Raw genomic sequence first — 26,309 nt, 5'->3', positions numbered from 1 at the left:
CTATTAGACAGTGTTGTATAAAACATTGATATTTTACTTTTTTTTTTCTCATTAACTTTCTTAGACATTGTCTGGTTTTAAGCATTTGTTTCTCTTCTGGAATTTATGTATGTTTGTGCACCTGGCTTAAGCAAGACACACACAGTAAGACAAATGGTTAAGAACCTTTAACTCTTTAGGTATGGAAGATAATTTAGCCAAAGGGGGTTAGAGGGGTCATTCTATTCTAACGGCGTAGCTGCTGTGATTTTGTGACTAAGCCTCTTGCAAGAGAATAAATATCTTTTAAAATACAAAAATACATATCTTTTAAAATACACTTTTTTTTTTTTTTTTTTTTTTTTTTTTGCATTCTAACAGTTTTCTGCTCTATATTAAAGGGGACCTATTATGCAAAATTCACTTTTATAAGATTGATAAACTTTATTAATCCACAGGGGAAAATTTACGTCACATGTATCAGCAGCACAACAATAAAATGACTAAATAGAACTTAAACAACATTCATAACAGCAACACAACTTATTCTCCAGTATCAATTTTGCAAAGCATTATGATTATGTGGCAACCCGAAGGTGTAATTAGAGGATAATTTGCCAACTACGCCACTCAGGGAGTTACACCCAGAGAATTTAGTGTCTTTTAAAAGGACACGCAAGTTAGTTTCATCAATAATTGCTCAGAGACATGAAATACAAAATGGTTTTAGTGACACAATCACTTTAAAGCAGTCATTAAAATGTATCAGACCTCAATCAAGCACAGCTCATCATAAAGGTCTTGACTCTAAAAAGAAAGGGTCACCGGGACACCAGCTAACTGGGGCTTACCAGCAGGGTCAGGCTCTCGGAGTTTATGCTGCTTATAGCAGAAAAAGTCATTCCTTTCAATGGTGCACACAAACACACGCACTCACACCATACTCCACGGATGGACACGGCACACTGTGAACACACCACCACCACGTAGAAGGGAATAAAGCTGGCCCCCCTGCCTGTGGCACCCAGATCCTGCGACACAGAGCAGAAAGATCTTAATAAGAGTCATTAAAATGCACATGGAATAGTTAGGTGCTGAATTGCCCTAGGTCAAGTTAAATTAAACAACAGAACTAAACAAAAGGAATTAAAGAAATCCAAAAGAAGGCAATGGATTGTAGTTTACAGGAAATAAACCAAATTAGTCTCAACAGTTTGCAGAAAAATACAACACTTGGTTCTAACAGTTTACTGAAAAATAAAGCCCGGTCGAGGTTTTTTTTTTCAATTCTGAGAAATAAAGTCAGAATTGTGTGAAATAAAATCGCAATTGCTTCTTAATTGCGAGATATAAAGTCAAAATTGCGTGAAATAAAGTCGCAATTGCGTGTTATAAAATCAGAATTGCGAGATATAAAAGTCAGAATTGCGTGATATAAAGTCGCAATTGTGTGTTATAAAGTCAGAATTGCGAGATATAAAGTCAGAATTGTGTGAAATAAAATCGCAATTGCTTCTTATAAAGTCAGAATTGCAAGATATAAAGTCAGAACTGCGTGTAATAAAGTTGCAGTTGCTTATAAAGTCAGAACTGCAAGATATAGAGTCAGAATTGTGATATAAAGTCGCAATTGCTTCTTATAAAGTCTAAGTGAATTATTATTTAACCTTTACATTATTTGTTAACCCATGGTATTAATACAATCTACACAATAGTAAGAGCTGAACTGTTGCTTCATTTATCCAATTTAGAAAAAGTGCTAATTTGGAATTCCACCATGGAAAAAGTGGGCCGGTCTTGGGCCTGAAACTCCCCGGCTGAAAAGGGGCCCCACTCCGGCCCTGGCACACACCCAATAACAGCAGTCGTGCGAGATCCACACGAGGGACGGAACAGCTGACTCACACTTTACGAGAGGAAATGGCAATCACGCAATCAAGAGCTTACTCTCTAATGTCCACACCTAATGCCGGGAGCAGCCACAGTAACGTCATTGCGGCGCGTCAATGACGTCAACAAATGACGTTGACCTCAAGCACATGTCTGTCGCACTTTATATCCCCATGGGGACAGCTAATTGGCTTACGATCCACCTATAATTATAAGGGAAAGTAAAAGGGCTTTCCCACCACAATCACAACTAAATAATCCTAGAATATAGTCTCTCATCTTGTATAATTCTGGTGGTACAATCTAATTGCGTTTGGAAAAAACATACTTCCTAAAACGCTCCTTGTAACAGCGGGGATGAATTAATCTTGAGCAGGGAGTACTCACAAGAGCTCAAACTTGTCAAGGGGATGACAATCATGATTCATCATAAAAATTATTCTTCTCTAAGGTGGGTAACACAATCCCTACAACATGACGACAAGCTCCATGATTCCACGCTCATTCACTGCGTCATCAATCTACGCCTTTGTTATTGTTTTGAAGAGGTTAGCGACTCCTAGCGGCGAAAAACTACATATTGTACCTTTAACAAAAGGCTGTATCAATTAATTCAGTAAACTTAATATTTTTATTTTATTTTGTGAAAACAACACAAAATCTTGTGAAGCTGACAGAGGTTGGATTATCGTGAGTGTCAGAGGAATCTAGGGTTTTGATGAGGATTCAGTGATCAATAGTGTGATGGATGGCCTCTTCTTGAGCAGAATCCGCTGTTAAACTCTGATACACGTGACTCCGTCTACTGGCGTTCAGTTCTGTGTAGATCTGATCTTGTGTTTGTGCTGAAACAACATCTGTGTAGTAGGAGTCTGTGTCGACCGCTTCTGTGTTTGTGTAATCCAGGTTTATGGGTCTGTAAAATTCCTCTTTATCATGTTGAGCTTTGGATGAGTCTGGAAGCCTTATTCTCTGGTAGTCATCCTATATAAAATAAATAAATATAACTTATAAATTATAAGCAGATAACGGCTAATATATAATATACACTGCAGGGCTGCCAACTTTTGAGCTTAGCTTGGAGTGAGATTTTTTTTTTTTTTTCGGGGGGGGGGGGGGGGGGGGTTGTATGTCAAAACAAATATTGCATCACAATAAGTGTAATTGTGATTGTCAAAACATTTGGTAACTAAATAGAATTTTATTAAGTTTAGTGACAACATGTTACAATGTTTACATTGTACAATGACTGGTAGGATACAGTTTTTATTATTGCTTGACAAAAATTTCAAGATTTCAATTCCATTCTTGTGATTTGATTCCGATTTTGATTCAATATTGACTAATTTGGATACATGTTTATTTTAAATTTTATTTAAAAAAATAATCTCACCTAATGCTGTAAACATAGAGGGCCCAATCTGCTGGTATTATTAAAGGTTAAAAATAACAAATTAAATTAAATATAATGTAGTTTTTGTTATAATAACAATTATTTAATGACATAAGTAAAAATATAATAAATATGTAATATAGTGCTCAGCAAAATCTCCTCTCTAGCTATTTTTTCTATTCAATTAACATGGTAATTAAATGGCTTTCCTGAGGTAAATGTAACGTTATGTGACATAATTGTTCTCCTGCTGTTATACTGACCACTTTCCGTGGTTGAAAAACACCAATTGGTCGATATTATGTATACTTTCGGTAAGTTGTACTGCATCTTTAAATAAAAAAGTACCAGATGATCGGTTCACGTGCACTTGAACTGAGGCGCTCAGCGATCTGTCACGTCACATTTACAAGCGCCAAACGTATTTTTGTCTGAATTTCGTAATAAAATTGACGGAATCTAAGAGCTGTGAATTAGTTTAATATTAAAAGTAGCCTACCTCTTCGCTCCGCAATTTTTCTGTGCGTGAGAAAATGGATGTGTGGCGTGAGAGCGTGTGAAAAGTGTCAATTGCGTGAGTCTCACGCTCAATGCGTGAGAGTTGGCAGCCCTGACACTGCCTTCTTAAGAGTCTATGATTGGATCATTATCACAGTGATTATTATGTTTCTATCATTTTATATGTTTGGCAACAGTTCTTCTAACCCTAACTGATGGAGTGTGTGGTATTCATTACTTAAACAACCATGTAGGAAGACACATAATGGCCAATATTCCAGGATTACAATGTCAAGATTCATCAGGCTCAGATTGTGAAGGAATGGTTTGGAGGAGCATGAAGAATCATTTCCACACATGAATCGGCTCCTCTGAGTCCAGAGTTTAAATTCACTGAAAGTCTTTAGGATGTGCTGGAGGAGACTTTACAGAGAGCTGGACTCTTGCAGTGACAATACAAGATCCTGACCAAAACATCACAACAGTTATTTCCATCCAGAGATGTGTACGATTCTAGCTCAAATGATATAGGGAATCAATAATGATGAATCGGGGTTATGATTCATTTACTTCGCATACAGAGTTAATAAAATTATTGAAGCTGAAAAATAGATCAATTGTATATATCAATAACCCATTACAATGAATTATAATTTAATCATTAATATATCAACGGTGCATTCTTCAGATCAATTGTCAGAATAACTTTTAATGGAAATTAATGTAATTATCAAACAGTCGTTTGTCCAGCAAATGGCCGTAAGATTAACCCATCATTTTCTCAACAAAAATGACCTCTTTCTTATAATTCGAAGAAAGCTATTTTCTGGCCATGAAAATCACCTTCCTGGGGTGCGTTTCCCGAAAGCATCGTTGGCCAACTATGGTCGCAATGTCCATTGAACTCTTTTGGTAACGACGGAACTTGCGACCATAGTTGGCCAACGATGCTTTCGGGAAACGCACCCCTGTTCTTTTAAAATATAGGTTACTGAAATAGTAACGAATTGTAAAGCTTGGTATCTTTAGATCTTAACGCTTCAGGGACTTTGAAATGTTGAGCAAACAGAAGCAATCAGGGATATATGGTTTTAATAAATTAAACTACTAATACAGAATACTACAATTCACACGGAATACATGTATATACAGAGTACAACCAGTAAAACAATACAAGACAACGAATAACGAATGAGAGTGAGAGAGAGAGAGTGAGAGAGGATAAGAGAGAGAAAGTGAAAGCAAAATCTCAGGATGGCAATTTTCAAACGGTTAACTCTGAGAGACACCAAGACCTTGAATAACCCTGCCAAAAAGGGAATAGACAACCTCAAACAGCTTTTAGATGTCAATAGGAAATAATACTTGCATGTAGTGGCTCTTGTGTGGAGCTGAGGACCAAAAATTGCGTGTGTCCGTTTGAGCGCAGCTGGCCTTGAGTTACTTCCGGAGCAAACAGATTTGCGGGAAACTCAAAGATTCACTCGATTGTAAAAATTGTCCAAAGCGATGATTCTAAGTTCATTTCACTCGATGACGAAACTGAACAAAGGCAAATAAAAGACGGAAACAAAGAAAAGACTAGAATGAGACTGAAGAAAAACAAATGGAGAAACTCCTTAAGGAGTTGGAACTGGAAAACCTCTCTCTGGCGAAGTGCGCGGAGAAACTTTCTGGGTCAGTCTCTTATGGAGAGTCTTAATTTACGCCTACTTCGCGTACGTGGACCAATCACCTTCAGAGATTTCAGAGCGGGGAGATTTCCTTTGTCCTGTCGGGATGGTTCATCTGCATAAGTTATGACGGCGTTTAGAATTCATCAATTATACCCAGAAAGATGGTACACACAGAATGATACATTTTACTGTAATCTCCTATGTATGAGTGGCTCAGTCAAACTGAGACAGTAAGAGGGATACCAATAACGGCAAGAAAAGGAGGTGGGAATACAAAGTTATATTAGTATGCATGAATAGGAGCATTTATAGTTCACCTTCAACTAGAAAATCATAAACTACGCTAATATGAACTGGGAAACACACAAAAGTATATTGTATACATATGACATGCTTATATTCTAAGTTAATGTTCAAAGTTCGTGTATGTGTGTGCGTAAAGGTGCAGAGAGAGTTCGAAATCTCTCCGAAGCTGGCAAACGTGACTCGCATGGAATGTCTGCTTTTCCTGGGTAAACTCAGCGGGCCCATAAAAGGTGTCAGAGGGATTATTTGGCCTAGACTTTCTGGCGTTCAGGCCATAATTTGCATCTGAGAGTCAGGAGGTTAAAAGCTTTAGTAATCTTAGCAAAGAATGTGTTTAGAAGGAATGATTCTTGTCCATCCGTTACAGATGAATCTTGATATTGTCATCCTGGAATATGGCCATGATGTGTATACTAATAGTGTGTCAATGATTCTAAAATAACACTGATGTTAAAACAACATTATTAATTATGAATGAGATTTGCTGTCGTCACCTGAGCTGGGTTTGATATTGTCCTTCGGTGAGGAGCAGAACCTGATAAGAACATAACCATTTAATTATCGATTTATTGAACTCTCTCAGAACTTGAACAGAAGATGTTTTGAAGAAAAAGACATGTTCTGTTAGTGCTGTAGTCTCACCTGAGTTACTGCGACTGCTGTGTTTCAGGACTTGAAACAGACCAAACAGAAACACGAAAAGCAGAGCGCAAACACACATCAAAGCCACCATCATCATGAACCTGGAGTAAGACTCTGTTGATGCAAACCCACAATGAGTTGACTGAAAAAAGCAAAACCACGTGTGTGTGAGTGTGTGTGTGTGTGTGTATGTGTGTGTGTGTGTGTGTGTGTTTCGTAACCTCACCGGTTCTTCCGGGAACAGGTCTGTGGTTTGTTCTTGTGGATTCCCTGCACAGAAAACAAAAGCGAAAGGACTATAGTTCATCATGTGATAGTTCATCATCTGTATCGAAACCTCAGCTGGCATTCATTCACCACACATTTGAGTGAATTCAGTTCTCACTGTGACTCATTATGAGACGTGTAAGAGGAAGACGACGCTGTTTCACATCCCATCTGAAACCAGTCTGAGTCTCAGTGGCACCTCAAAAATCCCTGTAACTGTTGAACGGTCAGGTTTCTCAGTGCAAATGTTGCCGAACAGATCGGGATCACATTAATAATCGATCGGGTTGATGACAAATATACAATAAATGGACATTTATTTTTGTAATCAAGATTTTAGGTGTAACAGTCTGTGTGATGAAACTGTATATTCCATGTCCTCATGGCTCAATTTAAATGAGCTCTTAAAAACCACAGGCACAGTGAAAAAGAGCTTTTTAAAATAGTTGTACATGGACTTTAATGTATTTTTCCCACAACGGTTAAACGTTTGAGGTTTAGACAAATGAAGATGTTTAAGTCAAGTCGCCTTAATTTATATAGCACTTTTAACAATTGTGATTCTTTCAAAGCAGCTTTACAGTGATAATAGGAGATTACAGTAACAGAGATTGTTTGGCTTTACAGCAGCTCTAGAATAAAGTTTTGTCCAGCTAAAGTTAGTTTTGATTGATTCACTTCTGTTGCAAAGATCATTAGTTATTAACTTAGGGGCCGCTAACACGACACCGTTCTAAAAGAAAACTCTACTCATCACATCAACTGCTCGTATATATTAAGGATATTCATTAGGACGGATAGTCTTCAGCTGTTGTGAATCTCACCTTTGCTGACTGTTATCCAGATCTCAGAGGTAAAGTCAGGCAGGAGATCGACATCTACACCACACCAGTACTTCCCCGAGTCTTCTGGAGCCAGTCTAGAGACGAGAGCCGTGAGAACATGAGCGCTGGTGTCGTCCAGAAGAGCCAGTCTCCCTCGTTCAGACCTCATGTCTCGATGGGTCGTGTGAACACACTGAGGATCTCTCGGAGAAACCCAGCCGCTCATCTGACAGAAGAACTTGCTGTTATTCTCGTATGTTTCAGGGTATCTGCAGGAGACTGAGATGTTGCTTCCCACAGATCCAGTGACGGTAAGAGCCAGTGAGTTATTCATCAGCCACAGCGCTGACAGAACAAGCACTGCTGACAGAGGCAGATTCAGAGTTATTAGGCTGAATTGTGGCGTTTATCAATGACACTGAAGAGTAAAAAGTGCAATTCTTACTGATTTAGTGTTAGGACAGATATCATACCTGAGAAACTGATGGAGGAGACGGTTCTCATGACTGTCCACTTGAACATCGACTCCCACTACCTGTTCTCACACTACATACTAGATAGATATTGTGTGTGTGTGTGTGTGTGTGTGTGTTTATAGAGTTACACTTCCCTAATGCACATGGATAAACACAAACACAGTGTCAGAAGTATGATCTGAAAAACAGCTCCCTCTTCAGGACAGTGGAGGTAAAGTCTGGCCATCCTCAATGTTACACCATCCATCCAGCATAGTGGTGCCTGATTCTTTTATATAAGGGAATGAAATTACATGTTAATGCCCCATCCATCCATCCATCCATCCATCCATCCATATATTCATCCATCCATGCATTCATTCATTCATTCATTCATTCATTCATTCATTCATTCATTCATTCATTCATTCATTTATCCACAAATTCATCAATCAATCCATCCATCCATCCAATAATCAATCTTTTCTTTCTTTCTTTCTTTCTTTCTTTCTTTCTTTCTTTCTTTCTTTCTTTCTTTCTTTCTTTCTTTCTTTCTTTCTTTCTTTCTTTCTTTCTTTCACTCACAAAATTATCAACCCACCCACCCATCCATTCATTCATCCATCATATTGTTTCCTGATTATTAGGGAAGGCAATGGCATGTTCCTCCCTCAAATAGGTGTAAATACTAAACATGCATGTAAACACACACAGTTTGATCTTATTTTGTAAACACTGTCTTTAAAAATGAAGAACTACTTGTCTTAAAGAAAGAAGATCACTTTTCAGGAAGCTGAAAAACACCATCTAATCATGTTGACAGGAGGTTTCCCTTCACACTGAAAGTTTCATTTGATATTTGTAATGTAAGCTTTATAGTCATGCTTTTAGATATTCTTTAACCAGTCCTTTAGAGAGAGTGTTTTATCTTTTTCTATTTTCGAGTGGTTTCATTCGGGTTGTTCCTGTCTCGGCGTGGGGAAGGTTGCTTAGACTTTAAAAAGAGGAAGGAAAAAAACTAAAATAGCAGAAGAAAGTTTTCAGCTTGCATTTGCACTTCACTCTCCTGGAGTCTGTTTACAGCGGCTGAAACTACAAAACGGTAAGAGATACACTTGTTCAGTAATTAATATTGTCTAACTATTAATCTCCTCACAAGAAAATGGAAGTGAGAAACATTTTCTTTCATAATAACCTCTGTTAGATGACTCATGTGTTCCTAACGTTATCTTTAAATGAGTTTCATCCGTGGAAATCTACTAACAGTGAATATTGTAAAGTATTTGTATATCATTTTTGCAGTGTTTATAATGCAATAAACGGCTGTTATTATAGTTTTGATGAAATGAAAGATGACATATTGAACTGTTGTGTAAATTATTTAGTTTCCTGTGATGTCACTGCTAACTCTTGCTCTGGTGTTTCTGCTCCTGATTCCAGGTGAGTCTCTCCTGTAAATGACATACGAGTTCTTTACTAACTAAGAGTAAAAGGTTTTGGCTAGTTAACATGGATCAGTTAGCACTGCTGGTGCCCCAGGAAACATAGCACTGGTAAAATAACTACTATAATGGAGGGAAATTTCTGTGATTTATTTGTTGCTTCTAAAGAAAATGGCATTATTCAGGTTATGCTGATATAAAGTGCTGAAGCTGCTAACATTTAGAGCATAACGTTTTTCATGGTTAGTGTTCAATGTTCTGCTTCCTGCATTTCATCACCTTCTGTCTGATGGCTGTAGGTTTTACACAGATCACATCATAAGTGTAATTCTTCATTTATAAACACTAGTTTTATAAAGAAAAACAAATTTTAATTAAAGTTTATGGTCCTGTTTAACTCATAGATGGGTATCTGTTTCTTTCTATTGTTGTTTCCTTCTATTGTTGCCTTGTGAATTTTGTGTTTCAGGAGTTTGTAGCCAGTGGAGTGATTGGGGTGTGAGTTACAGTCCTTCACACATCTGTGCACTAAAGGACTCAACAGTGATAATGAGATGCACTTATACATACCCTACTGGACATCAGATCAAGAAAGTGTTCTGGACCAAAACACTGGTGAAAGATAAAGAAGAGTTTCCAGATCTGTCTAAGGACCCTGAATACAGTCAGAGGATTCAGTATCTGGGAGATACACAGAAGTACTGCAACATCAGACTGAGTCATGTGACACTGAAGGATTCACGCATGTACTATTTCAGATTCATCACTGATAAAGATGATGGAAAGTGGATTGGTAATCCAGGAGTGACTCTTAATGTCACAGGTGAGTTTGGTGAGGTTTATCTCTTCTTCTGTGCATTATGTTTGATAATAATCAGTGTATGACAGCAGCACTAGATATAATGTGTGTGTTGTGTTCAGATCTTCAGGTGGAGTTTCCTAAGAGAGTGACAGAGGGAGATTCAGTCACTCTGAGATGTAAAAGCAGCTGCGCTCTGACTGACAGAGCAACATTCATCTGGTACAGAAACTCACAGCCATTAACTGAGAGAAGAGACAGAAACAATGAACTCCTGCTGCAGTCAGTCAGAAGAGAGGATTCAGACAGATATAGCTGTGCTGTAGACGGACACACTCACATCTCTCCTGATGTTCAGCTCAATGTCATGTGTGAGTATGTTCTTTAAAGTTTTCTTTCCAAAACCAGTAGAGTTCACTCGTCCCTCCTTTTCTTTAACCCTCTGGGGTCTGAGCTGTTTTCTGGGCCCTGGAGGTGTTCTGACATGCTCTGACATTTGTGGTTATTTCTGTTACTTGTGACATTTTCATGGCTAAAGTCTGATTACACTGTATTCAGCACAAACTCTGCTACAATAATATATCAGCAGCATGTATGTACAAGTTTGTAGGTTTGAGATAATGACATTTATGCGTGGTTTGTGAAAATACAATTAAAAATTCTCACTGAAATAAGGCCATGAAACCCATACTGATTATTTCTTCACAAGACTTTTGAAAATTATATGACGTAGCCTAGAATATTTGCTCTAAAACTATGTGAAAATCACCCTGACTGCTCATTCAGATAAGACAATATATTGATTTAAAATTTTACGACGTGTTTTGTGTGAGAAATCTTTATGCGGGAGCTCATTAATATGTATTGTTTTCACACCTGAGAAAGACAAAGACCCCCCCCTAACGGCCCTATTAGGAGCTATCAGGCCCTATCATTCTGAGCAACCTTGCACAAAGTCCCAGCCAGCACAGCCATGTGGGGCCCAAATGAGTTTGACCTGGGCTATCTAACTGGGACCCAGCCGGTTTTGCCCCCAGTTTCCATGTAGGCCCCACATGGGTTTGCCCAGATGAAATGAACACTGCTTAGTGTGCACACTACAGGCTGTTTAATGTAACACTTAACCAGTGTTGGAGGTAATGAGATAATTAAGTGATTGAATAATGATTGTGCATTAATGATGAACACCTGCTGTTAACAAGCATAATCACTGAAGGAAAGAGAAACACAAGAACTACTTCCAGCCACTGCCTTGGATGAAATCAGTTGAAGATAAAATACATTACATCTCTCAAGATCGGATTAAACAACTCCACAAACAGCATTACCAGCTTCACTTATTAGTAACCAGACTAAGTTTATTTCTGGCAGACATCTACAGAAGTTCTTATTAAGAATTAACAGAGATTTAGATGTTGATTACTTATTTGAAAGTAATAGTTTGGTTTGATGTTACCATTGTGGCGATCAGTGTGTGCTTTAGTCGGGCTCTTGACTTTTTAACATTTGTTTTTTTTCAGGCAAACTGTATCTGTTTGTTATGGTGAGAACAGCAAGAGAAAATATAATCAGATGCTGTAAGCTGATTGATGATAAGAATGTAATCATCATATAGTGGCTTAACTCACTGATATTATGTGGGAGGTTTATAAGGGTAGTATGTTATTCATTTTGTTTTATTGTTGTGATTCTACAGCAAGAGAATAATAGAATTTAATCAGAACATCAAATGATTTTTAACACACCATTTACATATTTTGGGACCTTGTGAGATTTACTTGCGCACACAGACATCAAGAATCAGCATATGAATCTCAACAATGGTGACATGCTTCATGGTGCAATGCATTCTGGGAGCCATGGATAAGTTTCGTATGATGCACTCAGAATGCATTGCACCATGAAGCATGTCACCATTGTTGAGATTCATATGCTGATTCTTGATGTCTGTGTGCGAGTAAAACTCACAGGAGTCCAAAATATGTAAATGGTGTGCTAAAAATCAGTTGATGTTCTGATTAAACTGTGCTGGATCTCTTGCTGTAAAAATCACAACAATAAAACAAAATGAATGACCTACTACCTGTATAAACCTCACACATATGATCAGTGAGTTAAGCCACTACATGACGATGATTACATTCTTATCATCAATCAGCTTACAGCATCTGATTTTCTCTTACTGTTCTCACCATAACAAACAGACACAGCTGCCTGAGAAAAACTAATGTTAAAAAGTCAAGAGCCTGACTAAAGCACACACTGATTGCCACAATGGTAACATCAAATCAAACTATTACTTTCAAATAAGTAATCAACATCTAAACCTCTGTTAATTCTTAATAAGAACTTCTGTAGATGTCTGACATAAATAAAGTCAGTCTGGTTAGTAATAAGTGAAGCTGGTAATGCTGTTTGTGGAGTTGTTTAATCAGATCTTAAGAGATGTAATGTATTTTATCTTCAGTTGATTTCATCCAAGGCAGTGGCTGGAAGTAGTTCTTGTGTTTCTCTTTCCTTCAGTGATTATGCTTGTTAACAGCAGGTGTTCATCATTAATGCACAATCATTATTCAATCACTTAATTATCTCATTACCTCCAACACTGATTAAGTGTTACATTAAACAGCCTGTAGTGTGCACACTAAGCAGTGTTCATTTCATCTGGGCAAACCCATGTGGGGCCTACATGGAAACTGGGGGCAAAACTGGCTGGGTCCCAGTTAGATAGCCTAGGTCAAACCCATTTGGGCCCCACATGGCTGTGCTGGCTGGGGAATGAGGAGATTTAAAAAATAATGACTTTTAGATTGTTTGGATTTATTTACAACACAACATAATCCAAAGATACAACATAATCCATTGTGCCATTCCTAAAAACATTGTACATACCTTTCATTTCCAAGGTATTTGATTTTCACTTTACCATGTTCATGTACAGAGACTCATGTAAATGTTGAAGTCAGCAGGACTCAGTGGCATCTGGGCCCTGAAAGAAAAAAACTGAACATACTGATATCAAGAGAAAGGCCTGCACGATTGTGGGAATACATTTTAGATTTTTCTGGTTAAAATTGCTTTTTAAAATTCACAGAATACACACACACACACACACACACACATACACACACAAATGTTTCCAACAATATATAATATAATGAACACCAGGTTTGTTGTGCCTTGTAGGCATAGGCTATGCACAGTGCTTAATAAAATAATAATAACAATAACCATAGCAGCCTATAAATCTTCCAAAAGATTTCAGTAACAACTAAGCTAGAGAAAAATATATTGATTATCACTTCAAATGTTTCCATTCGTTATGATGATATGAAATGAGATAATAGTAAAAACATGAAGCCGTTTGGTGCGTTTTGCTTTTCAAACGCGATCGCGATCCAAAATATGATACATTCAAACGCGATCGTGCTCAAATATAAAACATTATGGTTACCATATACATATCTACGTTTGAGCAGATATCCACAAACACAGTAACAGTAAACACGGGTCTAAATATTATAATATTCACCATATATCTAGCAACAGTTCAACTGCAATGTGAAATTTATGCAACAATAACAAACTAATATGTTAGAATTTCTTACCTTTCATCTTTCTTGTCTTCAAATCGCGTTCTTCTTCTTCTGAGGTAATTCCAATGTAAGCTCATGGCGCGTCTTTCAAACTCGACGAAAAGCAGAGACTTGTGAAGTTTTTTCGTGCTTTGTTTTTGAGGTAATGAGCACGTTCGCGTGTGAGAAATGTAGAGATTTGCATGTGAATCTCTTTTGCGCGAGTGGGCGTGGTCAAATTAAAAATAATGAGCAAGCGTTTGAGATACTGGACATCTTGTTGGTTTTATACAAATTACTTAAACAGAGAATATTTGTTTTCAGTTTGAATCCGATCATTTAAAAGTACACACTTAAATGTTTATAAAGGTATATGGCTCATAAATGTGTGACAAGTATTCGCTGAGTTTTGTTTCAGTTTATAGACGTGCTCAAGAAAAAAAAGTTCACTGCGACGGAGAGGCAGAAAGCACACCCTGTTTATTTTCTTTATTTTACAAAAGCACAATGTTTTGATTTGATTGTAAGTGGACACATACAAGAGTAGAAATATCACAGATTCTTTTTTTTATATTTCTTTTTTCTGTATGACCATAAATGACTGAGTAATTTAAGTTTATTGTGCTACAATGTGAAGAAAATCCAGCAAAACGCGCGGGCGCGTTTGCCGACCCCAGAAGGTTAAAAATGATAGTAATTGGGGCTAATATTAAAACATTTAAATGCTCACTGTTTCAATAGTACAGTCACAAAACATGAACAATATGTGGGATTTTAACATTTTATGTTATATTCAGTTATATTCAATTTTACACACCATTGTCATGACAACGTGACACCATGAACACAACACACTAAAACAGCTGTTCAAATAATGGTTTAAACACATTTAAAGCAAATAATGCACATATTTGAACAAAATACTGATTGTAAATGCTTTATGAAATAATAAGACTCACATTTATGCCTTTAAATCCTCCAACATTAGCCCCATTCACTTCTATTGTAAGTACCTCAACATTTTTTTCTCTTTTTTAAAGCTACACTGTGTAAGATTTTCTCCCATCTAGTGGTGAAATTGTACATGACTACCAACTGAATATTACTTTCTAGCCCCTCCTATTCCGAGGGCGTTTTAACTCCTACGGTGGCCGTATTATTTACAAGGTAAAAAATTCTTTTTCATCATTGACGTGAGGAAAGTGTCCTAGACGTCGTTCTAGCATTATCCACAACTATGCTATAGTTAGTCAATCAACTACAAAACTTTGAATTTACACAAATAGTCTGAATACCTCTGTTGTTAGAGCGCCTATAGAGATCAGAGGAGTGAGGTTTACTTGCACAGTGACTACTAGCTGACCTCCGTGACATGTGGTGTGGGGGAAACCGTAGTACCCTGGAAGAAACCCACGCTGATACGGGAGAACATGCAAACTGAAAGGACTCCTGGCTCAGCCGGGGCTCAAACCGGGGACCTTCTTGCTGTGAGGCAACAGAGCTGACCAATGAGCCCCTGTGCCGGCCGGATTCATGGATAAGGACTGTTTATTTCTCTGAATCTCCTGCATCATGCTCTTACTTGTGATGAAAAGTCTGATTAATTTCCGTGAGCCGGTTCATTCGGACAGCTTGTTTAAAAAAACGATTCGTCTGTTCCATACGTCATCAAGCAATGACGGCACTACGCCATCCTCGGTAATCCTCTGCAAACTTCGACAGTGGGGTCTTTTTGAGAGGCACATGCTACTTTGTCTTGTGTGTTTTGCGTCATTAACCTGGAACTAAAGTTCGATTCAGTTTGATTAATGAACCGGCTCGACTGGTTACTTCCTACAGGCTCAAAAGAACAATTCGTTCAAGAACTGAACATCACTAGCGCTTTCTACAGCCACACCAAACAATTATGTTACTAGCTACAATTTTTGTCATGTAATTTGGAATCAGTAACCGACTATAGTTTGTAAGTAATCTATCCAGCACTGATTTACTGACACCACACACACAGAAAAAAGTGTTGTTTATTTTCGTTTTGGATATTTCTTAATAAGTGACATGACCTTTTGACTCAAGGATCCATGGATTCATATTGTTTATGTTAAATTCTGCCCCTACCATCTGTATGTAAGAACAGAAATAGAAGTGCTTTGGTGGGGCGAGTGACGGGTGATACTATATGTTTCTCCTGTAGATCCTCCAGTGAAACCTGTGATTTCCATCAGTCCATCTGGTGTAATAGTGGAGGGAGATTCAGTGACTCTGCACTGCATCAGTGACTCAAACCATCCTGCTCTGAACTTCAGCTGGTTTAAAGGAGGAACGTTTGTAGGATCTGGAAGAATCTTCAGCATCTCAAAGATCAGCTCTGATGACAGTGGAGAATACAAGTGCAAGTCCATCTATGAACATGGAGAGAAATACTCTGATGCTGTGACTTTAAAAGTCATGTGTGAGTTAATGATAAAACATCCATCCATCCATCCATCCATCTTCTACCGCTCTTCCGGGGGGACACCGAGGCGTTCCCAGGCCAGCCGGGAGACATAGTCTCTCCAGTGTGTCCTAGGTCTTCCCTGGGGTCTCCTCCCAGTGGGATATGCCCGGAACACCTTCCCGGGAAGGCGTCCAGGAGGCATCCGGAAATGATGCCCGAGCCACCTCAACTGACCCCTCTCGATGTGGAGGAGCAGCGGCTCTACTCTGAGCTCCTCCCGAGTGACCGAGCTTCTCACCCTATCTCTAAGGGATCGCCCAGCCACCCTGCGGAGAAAGCTCATTTCGGCCGCTTGTATCCGGGATCTTGTCCTTTCAGTCATGATCCACAGCTCATGACCATAGGTGAGAGTAGGAACGTAGATTGACGAGTAAATCGAGAGCTTCGCCTTGCGGCTCAGCTCCTTCTTCACCACGACAGACCGGTACAGGGACCACATTACTGCAGAAGCTGCACCGATCCGCCTGTCAATCTCCCGTTCCATCCTTCCCTCACTCGTGAACAAGACCCCAAGATACTTGAACTCCTCCACTTGAGGCAGGAGCTCTCCACCAACCTGAAGCGGGCAAACCACCCTTTTCCGACTGAGAACCATGGCCTCGGATTTGGAGGTGCTGATTCTCATCCCAGCCGCTTCACACTCGGCTGCAAACCGTCCCAGTGCATGCTGGAGGTCCTGGTTTGATGAGGCCAACACGACAACATCATCCGCAAAGAGCAGAGATGAAATCGTGTGGTCCCCAAACCTGACCCCCTCCGGCCCCTGGCTGCGCATAGAAATTCTGTCCATAAAAATTATGAACAGAACCGGCGACAAAGGGCAGCCCTGCCGGAGTCCAACATGCACCGGGAACAAGTCTGACTTACTGCCGGCAATGCGAACCAAGCTCCTGCTCCGGTCGTACAGGGACCGGATAGCCCTTAGCAAAGGGCCCCGAACCCCATACTCCCAGAGCACCCTCCACAAGATGCCGCGAGGGACACAGTCGAATGCCTTCTCCAAATCCACAAAACACATTTGGATTGGTTGGGCAAACTCCCATGAGCCCTCCAGCACCCTGTAGAGGGTATAGAGCTGGTCCAGTGTTCCACGACCGGGACGAAAACCACACTGTTCCTCCTGAATCCGAGGTTCTACTATCGGCCGGATTCTCCTCTCCAGTACCCTGGCATAGACTTTCCCAGGGAGGCTGAGAAGTGTGACCCCCCTATAGTTGGAGCACACCCTCCGGTCCCCCTTCTTGAAACGAGGGATCACCACCCCGGTCTGCCAGTCCAAAGGCACTGTCCCCAACCGTCACGCGATGTTGCAGAGGCGTGTCAGCCAAGACAGCCCCACAACATCCAGAGACTTGAGGTACTCAGGTCGGATCTCATCCACCCCCGGTGCCTTACCACCGAGGAGTTTCTTGACTACCTCGGTGACTTCAGCTTGGGTGATGGACGAGTCCGCCTCTGAGCCCTCAGCCTCTGCTTCCTCAATGGAAGACGTGACGGGGGATTGAGGAGATCCTCGAAGTATTCCTTCCACCGTCCGGTGATATCCCCAGTCGAGGTCAACAGCTCCCCACCTCTACTGTAAACAGCGTTGGTAGAGCACTGCTTTCCCCTCCTGAGGCGCTAGACGGTTTGCCAGAATCTCTTCGAGGCCGACCGATAGTCCTTCTCCATGGCCTCACCGAACTCCTCCCAGGCCTGAGTTTTTGCCTCCACAACCTGCCGGGCTGCAGTCTACTTGGCCCGTCGGTACCCATCAGCTGCCTCAGGAGTCCCACAAGCCAGCCAGGCCCGATAGGACTCCTTCTTCAGCTTGACGGCATCCCTTACTTCCGGTGTCCACCACCGGGTTCGGGGATTGCCGCCTCAACAGGCACCGGAGACCTTACAGCCACAGCTCCGAGTGGCCGCGTTGACAATGGAGGTGGAGAACATGGTCCACTCAGACTCAATATCTCCAGACTCCCTTGGGATCTGGTCGAAGCTCTGCCGGAGGTGGGAGTTGAAAATCTCTCTGACAGGAGATACGGCCAAACGTTCCCAACAGACCCTCACAGTACGTTTGGGTCTGCCGAGTCTGTCCAGCTTCCTCCCCTGCCATCGGATCCAACTCACCACCAGGTGGTGATCAGTTGACAGCTCCGCCCCTCTCTTCACCCGAGTGTCCAAGACATACGGCCGGAGGTCGGATGAAACGACCACAAAGTCGATCATTGACCTCCGGCCTAGGGTGTCCTGGTGCCATGTGCACTGATGGACACCCTTATGCTTGAACATGGTGTTCATTATGGACAAGCTGTAACTAGCACAGAAGTCCAATAACAGAACACCGCTCGGGTTCAGATCAGGGGGGCCGTTCCTCCCAATCACGCCCCTCCAGGTGTCACTGTCGCTGCCCACGTGGGCGTTGAAGTCCCCCAGTAGAACGACGGAGTCCCCAGTCGGAGCACTTTCCAGCACCCCTCCCAGAGACTCCAAGAAGGCCGGGTACTCTGCACTGCCGTTCGGCCCGTAGGCACAAACGACAGTGAGAGACCTATCCCCGACCCAAAGGCGCAGGGAAGCGACCCTCTCGTTCACCGGGGCGAACTCCAACACATGGCGGCTGAGCTGGGGGGCTATAAGCAAACCCACACCAGCCCGCCGCCTCTCACCATGGGCAACTCCAGAGTGGTGAAGAGTCCATCCTCTCTCGAGGAGTGTGGTTCCAGAGCCCAAGCCGTGCGTAGAGGTGATCCCAACTATCTCTAGTCGGAATCTCTGAACCTCACGCACAACCTCAGGCTCCTTCCCCGCCAGAGAGGTGACGTTCCATGTCCCTAGAGCTAGATTCCGCGTCCAGGGATCGGGTTGTCTAGGCCCCCGCCTTCGACTGCCGCCCGATCCACTTAGCACCGGCCCCTTACGGTCCCTCCTGCAGGTAATGGGTCCACGGGAGGGTGGCCCCATGTCGCTCCTTCGGGCTAAGCCCGGCCGGACCCCATGGGGGGAGGCCCGACCACCAGGCGCTCGCATACGAGCCCCAACCCCGGGCCTGGCTCCAGGGTGGGGCCCCGGCTGCGCCATGCCGGGCGACGTCACGGTTCTCGAATTTATAGTCGTCATAAGGATTTTTGAACCGCTCTTAGTCTGACCCGTCACCTAGGACCTGTTTGCCTTGGGAGACCCTACCAGGGGCATATAGCCCCAGACAACATAGCTCCTAGGGTCATTCGGGTACTCAAACCCCTCCACCACGGTAAGGTGGCAGTTCAAGGAGGGGTGATAAAACATAACATGCAAATTTTCTGTTTTGATAAATTCAGTCCATATTAGTATTTTAAAACATTTGTAATTCAATTTAAAAATAAAAATAATAATAATAATAATTGTTATTGTTATTAGACCCTCCCAGGAGCGTCTCAGTGTCCATCAGTCCATCTGGTGTAATAGTGGAGGGATATTCAGTGACTCTGAACTGCATCAGTGACTCAAACCCTCCTGCAGAAGTCAGCTGGTTTAAAGGAGGAACGTTTGTAGGATCTGGAAGAATCTACAACATCTCAAAGATCAGCTCTGATGACAGTGGAGAATACAAGTGCAAGTCCATCAATGAACATGGAGAGAAATACTCCGCTGTGACTTTAAACATCATGTGTGAGTTAATGATAAAACATAAGATGCAAATTTTTCTGTTTTGATCAATTCAGTCCATATTAACAATTTTAAAAATGTGTAAATTAAAAAAAAAAAAAAAATCTGATAATTGTTATTAGACCCACCCAGGAGCGTCTCAGTGTTGATAAATGGATCTGGTGTAATAGTGGAGGGAGATTCAGTGACTCTGAACTGCATCAGTGACTCAAACCCTCCTGCTCTGAACTTCAGCTGGTTTAAGGAGAATGAAACCTCAGCTGTTGGATCTGGACAGAGTTTCAGTGCACTACAGAGTGGACGCTTCTACTGTCAGGCTCACAATCAACATGGATCTCAGAGATCAGACGCTGTAACTGTCACAGGTGAAGCTTTTATTTTATAAAGGGTTCAAGACAGTTATAGTATGTAGCTTTAAGACTTAATCTGAACTCAAATTTGTCATTTTTCAGAACATCGTGGTCATGGCTGGCTCGTATGGTTGGGGATCACAGCATGCTTAGGATTCTTCATCGTCATCATGATCATCATTCTGTCTATAATGTAAGTTTGATTAAAATCATTCTCAATTTCAGTGAGTGTATGAATGTAATTCACTTTCAGACTAGTGCAGGTGGAAATGCCTCATGTAATGTGAGTAGTAATGAATATTTAAAATGCAGCTTACAAGTTTAATGTCTGTTAAATCAGGAGAAAACGAAGAGGTGCTAAAGCTGAAGACCTCACAGAAAAACAGGTAAATCTTCCAGACACAACATGTGAATAGTCTAGTTAGACGGGGCCATTCACACAAAACGTGAGAGACAAGTCAGTGGAACGAGAGAAAAAAAAAAACAGAAAGTCTAGAGACTGTTTTTAAAAGTTTACCGCATTTTAATTTCAGTGCCGTGTTTATAACGGTCACACACGTCGGTCTAGCACGAGTTTACATAGAAAAACAATGGAAAAGTAGTGCACTGAAATGGAAAAACGTGTTCTGTGTGAACAGCCTTTAAATATGATTGATAAATAATATTTCATTTTCTTCCATTTCAGGACAATCTGTACTCTACCGTAACAGGGAGAGACGTTCATGTTTCTGAATCAGCCGATTGTGATGACGCTCAGTACGCCATTGTTACTTCCAGCAAACCCAGAAGAGACGGAAATGCTCCTAAATGCAGAGATACTGAGGAGATCCAGTACGCAACTGTCCAACATCACAGAAAGACAGAGACGAAGAGAGCAGAGAAGAACGAAAGCCACTACGACAATATCAGGATCCATCAGCCTGATTCTGTCCTGAGGTGAGAAGAACGAGCTTAAAGAGACAGTTGACGCAAAAATAAAACGTTTGCAATCAACTCGCCCTTGTAACAATTATAGGTAACAATCGTAATTAGGTCATATATGAAGTATTAGCTCGAGCAATATTCAAATTTGGGGAAATATTAAAATCATAACTCATAGTCATAATTCATAAATTTCACATATGCTATTACATTACCTGCTAATTATCAAAAATATTTCGTTCTATAACTGGTCTCTCATCATGAATCCGAGGTTCTACTATCGGCCGGATTCTCCTCTCCAGTACCCTGGCATAGACTTTCCCAGGGAGGCTGAGAAGTGTGACCCCCCTATAGTTGGAGCACACCCTCCGGTCCCCCTTCTTGAAACGAGGGATCACCACCCCGGTCTGCCAGTCCAAAGGCACTGTGGGGAAATATTAAAATCATAACTCATAGTCATAATTCATAAATTTCACATATGCTATTACATTACCTGCTAATTATCAAAAATATTTCGTTCTATAACTGGTCTCTCATCAGTCATTCGACCAGCGAATACTTTGATTATACCAGTTAAGAGGGAATATTTATATTATCAAACCTCAGACAAATTCTCTCCGGGCCGTGGATGCAAATTGCTGGGTTTATGAATTAAAATAAAGAGCTAGTAGCCAGATCTTATCGCAATTTCATTGACAATTACATTGGTAGGATTGTAACACAGAGTCAGTCAAAGTATAAAAGATTTATTTAATCAAAAATGACACACAAAGGATTATATGCATATAGGAAGTAATATAGGCTAATCTACGTACGTAAAATTACACAAGACACACAAACGTTTAAACAAACAAACATAAACATGACTTGATCAGAATGAAAATAGGAAGAAAGTGAGGGAGGAAGTATGGTAATTCACAAACAGAACCTTTTAAGAGACAACTGTGAAAGCAGCTTCGAGAGAGATCATTTTATACGTTACTTGCGATTCTGTTCCTTTGTCTGTGTGAAGCTGGGCTTCGGGACCACGTGCGTATCTTGGCTGGACCGTGTCTCATCGATTTGTAGGCTTGCGTTTCGCGTGAAGTTCTTAAAAACTCACTGAATGTAACATTACCGAGGTACGGAAGTCTCTTCCCGGTGCGGGAAGGGCGAGAAAACTTGGTTACAAGACGAGAATGGATTTTTACATTCGTTTTGTTTGGATGAAGGCCCTGTCCCCTCTCTCTCGCTCCGCTGCACGTGGAGCAGGGAGGGGTGAGAGTGCAGAGTTCAGAGTTCGGAGTCACGAGGGTGAGAGCGTGTGAGAGCAGAGAGAGAGAAGCGTCTGCTTGTGTTGTGGTTTTAAAGCAGCGCGGGGTAACGCCCCGTTTGATGACGGGACCCAATGAAATCTTTCGGTTCTGAGGCGGGAGCGTTTCATTGTTTGTGAAGGAACGCCTCTTCTGAGCGTACACAGAAAAATGCATTAAAACTTTAATACCCCATTATGTCTAGGAATAAACATTTTGTGCGGAATATAGTTTCTATCTCTGTATAAAGAAGCTCAGTACGATCCGTTAGATATCACACCCGACATTAATATCAGTTAATGAAACAGATACATCTCAAATGTATCAACACACGTGTCCATTACATCTGCAGAGGTGCATAAATATCTCAATTTATCCCATCACATCCCATAGACAAGAAAACTACATTAAAACATTTTGATAATGATTCATGCGTGTGTGTAACTTAGGAGTTTTAGGAGTTTCAGAGTGGTTTGGTGTGTGTGTGATTCAGAGCGGGTTTTCTGTTGAGATCGGAATGTCAATAATGTCTTTGAAGCTCACACTGTGGAGAGGGGGAAGTGGGTCGTAAAAGGGATTCAGTTACCTCTTGCCAAGTCTGTGGGACTTAGAAAGTGCTTTCACTTTTAATTAGTATATAAATTAAAAGTCCATTTTTACCCATCGAGCCATAGTTGTTACACCCTCATGTTATATTTGTGTTGATGAAAAGAGAATTTATAGTTCTTTAAATCTGGACATTTATTCTAAATAACTTTGTGTCACACTGATGTTTCAGAAACATCTGAATTGTTTAATGACTTTTATCATCATGTATTCTGATACATAACATGACTGTTGTTTTATTTGATGTTTTTAGGCTATCAAATGTGCAGACTGTGGAAGAGGCATCTGTGATCTACAGCCGTGTCAAATGAGTAAATGAGACCATCATGAAGACCAAAACAGTGAAACAATATTCTGAGTAGGGCTGTCAATTTAGCATGCTAATTCACTCATTTATTATTCATTAAATCAGGTGAATAGATGTCAGGAATGCAGTGTCTGTGATCTTTTTTCTCATTACAAGAGCAGAATACAAAGGAAAGAGCCAAAGAACCAACAACACGTGTTTAGTGAGACTCAGAACATTTTGTGATGTCACTGCTTGGTAATTTGTTTGTTAAAGGTGCGATGTGCAACATTTCATGTTAAAAATACCCGTTTTTCTAACCCATACATGCTTAAACAATTGCCTGACGGGCTGAATGAGCCCTTCTCTGATCACTGTGATTGCCTCTATAATCCTGTACAGTAAAATAAATAAGAGGGATTCGGGACGGAATTTGAGACTGGGCGTGACGTCATGCGTGTTCAGTTGCAGTGTTGCAGTTTCGCTTGTCGCCAGAGGGGGCATAGTTCTGCAAAAACTCAGAGACTTGCGCAATGCACCTTTAAAGTCATTTGAACATTTGACTTCATGTGTTTTCTGTAAGCAAATAAAAAGGCTGTACCAGTTTTACCAAATTCAAGCTTGTGTGTGGTCATTTCTGGGTCATTGTAGACCTAAGCTCAGGATAACCTACTATATGTGATAGCTGGGTTAATATTAATATTTGGGCTATTCTAACAAACGTGTGCAACAGTGGATACAATTAAAGCTTTGATGAACACCTCAGTCTATTAAAGTCACCAGTGATGATTATTTGTAGAGCAACTTCTGTGTACGTGTGTTAAGACGAGGTCAATCATGTTGGTTTAATCAGCTTGACTAAAACAACATTTAATGGAGCCCCTAAAGTCACATGGTGGTGGAAATTATATTTCAATGCTTTTGCGTTTTCTCTCAAATTCTTTGCATTCCCCTTGCATGAAACTTTTGCGATCAAATGCAAAAGCATTGAAATATAATTTCACCTGGAGATATAAAGGGTTGCACATCTGTAGTCAATTTGTCTGATGAAGAGCCTGCGTGCTCGAAACGTCACATACGCTATGCGATAGTTGTCTTGAAAATAAATATTTTTGATAATTTTGGAGCTTAGGTGTTGCCGACTTTATACTTTATTTTTTACTTGTTGTTTTTTAGTTGAGCACCCTTTTGAGACTGATGTGCGTGCTTTTGTTTCATTTTTCTTCGCTGTTTTTGTTAGCACGGCACTCTTGTTTGACTCCATTGTAGTAGATTAATTCAATATACCTGTTGGATTCAGTATGGCTGAGCCACTAGTTGATCAGTCCAAGACCTTTGAATTTTCTGATGAAGACATTGCTCGAATACTCATGAAAGACTCCTTATTCAATGAAGATACTGCTAAAGACTGCGTTAGATCATCGACGAAAAGTTTGAAAAAATTTCTTGAGAGGGAAACCAAATTATATCTTCATGGAGTAACGTTGAGTGACTATTTGAGAGTTAAGAGAATACCAAGCGGCTTAAGAATCGTCAAAAGCCCCATCATTGGCCAGGACAATGTGAGTTTTTGTGACAAATGGTGTGAAATCTTAAACAAGTGTGCATTTGATCTGATGGCATTGACTGTACAAGAGATATCTACACAACTTGCGAATGTTCGAAAAGAAATTGAGGAGGTTAAAAGTCTGCTAGCTGTGGATTATCCTGATGAAGTACAACTTGACTCAGTACTACAGGAATGCAATCAACGAATTGCGGAATTAAAAAAGATTATCGCATCTAAGAAGAGTAAGTTTGATAGAGATGCTACTGATTATGCCAATGGTCGGGTTTATCAGTGGAGATCACAACTGAGGCGTTATTCATCATCACAATTCACCTTGCGGGGGGCACAAAAACCCTTACAACACGATGACAATAGGTACTCGTCTGCTCAGTCGTCTTCGTCATTTGATCGGGACTCAGATTCCAGCAATTTGTCCCAGCCACAACGTTTTTTAGAAAGCGGACGACAATTTAACATCACTCATCAAAGAAGAAATGTAGGAGGAGCAAAAAGACCTCCCATAAGATCTCAGTATGTGACACGAAGAACGATGCAGAGGTGATTAATGTTATTAACTTATCGAGCAAAGTGATCTCTAATGACTGTTTGACTGTTCTCAACAAAGGACTTTCGTTTTCGCCTACGGCGCATTGCAATGAATTTGACACATATTGATTTACAAAAGTTTTTTCGTACCTTGAGACTCAAAGAATTTTTCAGTGTAAGACAGTCTTGTTTACATCAAGCTCACTCACTGGACTCAGGAGTTTCTGTGTCCGATTTATCCTCGGGCGATGGTGATTGTGACACATCTATGAAGGACTATCAATCGACTGAACAACATCGGACTGTTTTTAGAGGTAAATCCACGTTTGTTCCTTTTAATTGTAGGCTAGTAGAAAGCGATGTATCTTCTATATTAAAATCCAAAAGACAATATAAACTTGCACACAATTTATCAGAAGCACAACTGTCTGAATTGGCATTATTGAAACAAGATTCATCTATAGTTATTCAAAGTGCTGACAAAGGTGGTGCAGTGGTGATTTTGAATCGAAGAGACTACGAAGTCGAAATTCAGAGACAATAGCTTGTTTGCATATGACGTCACGTCACTGCGTTGCCATGGTGCGAAACGCAGATGGAGGGCAGGAAGTGATTTGTTACATTTAGGAAGCATTGTAACAAACTTAAAATGCCGATGTTTTGCGTAGTTTATGGTTGCTCAAATAGATCAAACCGAGAAACCACGAGGAGTTTTTACCGTGTACCAAAAGTGGTTATTCATAAGGGGGACAAATGCAAAAAAAATGACAGAAAAACGTCAGAAAAAATGGCTTGCAAACCTACGTCTGCGGTCGGGAGGAGCCGAATCGGAAAACGCCCGTGTGTGCAGTGATCATTTCGTCAAAGGTGAGTTAATACAACTTATGTG

General features: G+C 40.7%; 2 protein-coding genes across 2 annotated transcripts; one reads left to right on the top strand and one right to left on the bottom strand.

Annotated features, from left to right (window-relative positions):
- Positions 1-349: 349 nt before the first annotated feature.
- LOC308688277 (CMRF35-like molecule 6) lies at positions 350-8,002 on the bottom strand. The gene is made up of 6 exons (XM_081361240.1): positions 7,949-8,002; positions 7,476-7,835; positions 6,611-6,654; positions 6,385-6,498; positions 6,237-6,277; positions 350-2,853 (listed from the first exon to the last, which is right to left on the bottom strand). Exons 1-4 carry the CDS (start codon positions 7,995-7,997, stop codon positions 6,478-6,480), a joined length of 474 nt encoding a protein of 157 aa, XP_081217366.1. The 5' UTR covers positions 7,998-8,002; the 3' UTR covers positions 350-2,853; positions 6,237-6,277; positions 6,385-6,477.
- Positions 8,003-8,977: 975 nt separating this feature from the next.
- On the top strand, positions 8,978-23,939 carry LOC308688263 (B-cell receptor CD22-like). Its single transcript, XM_081361220.1, has 11 exons — positions 8,978-9,032; positions 9,316-9,370; positions 9,842-10,195; positions 10,294-10,542; positions 15,938-16,195; positions 19,622-19,873; positions 19,993-20,235; positions 20,323-20,413; positions 20,561-20,606; positions 20,906-21,156; positions 23,293-23,939. The coding sequence occupies exons 2-11, from the start codon at positions 9,325-9,327 to the stop codon at positions 23,348-23,350; spliced, it is 1,848 nt and encodes a 615-aa protein (XP_081217346.1). The 5' UTR covers positions 8,978-9,032; positions 9,316-9,324; the 3' UTR covers positions 23,351-23,939.
- The last annotated feature ends 2,370 nt before the right edge of the window (positions 23,940-26,309 follow it).

The sequence above is a fragment of the Scardinius erythrophthalmus genome (assembly GCF_964197995.2).
Source record: "Scardinius erythrophthalmus genome assembly, chromosome: 3".
NCBI classification, from domain to species: domain Eukaryota; kingdom Metazoa; phylum Chordata; class Actinopteri; order Cypriniformes; family Leuciscidae; genus Scardinius; species Scardinius erythrophthalmus.
The sequence above is the reverse complement of the archived record's forward strand: the minus strand, read 5'-3'. Positions and strand labels throughout refer to the sequence as shown.

Coding starts and splice junctions, on each gene's coding strand:
- LOC308688263 (XM_081361220.1), top strand. CDS start 9,325: ATGTCACTGCTAACTCTTGCTCTGGTGTTTCTGCTCCTGATTCCAG. Junction 20,236..20,322: donor AGACGCTGTAACTGTCACAG/GTGAAGCTTTTA, acceptor GTCATTTTTCAG/AACATCGTGGTCATGGCTGG. Junction 20,414..20,560: donor ATCATCATTCTGTCTATAAT/GTAAGTTTGATT, acceptor CTGTTAAATCAG/GAGAAAACGAAGAGGTGCTA.
- LOC308688277 (XM_081361240.1), bottom strand. CDS start 7,997: ATGTTCAAGTGGACAGTCATGAGAACCGTCTCCTCCATCAGTTTCTCA. Junction 6,655..7,475: donor CTGGATAACAGTCAGCAAAG/GTGAGATTCACA, acceptor TTTTCTGTGCAG/GGAATCCACAAGAACAAACC. Junction 6,499..6,610: donor ACCTGTTCCCGGAAGAACCG/GTGAGGTTACGA, acceptor TTGCATCAACAG/AGTCTTACTCCAGGTTCATG.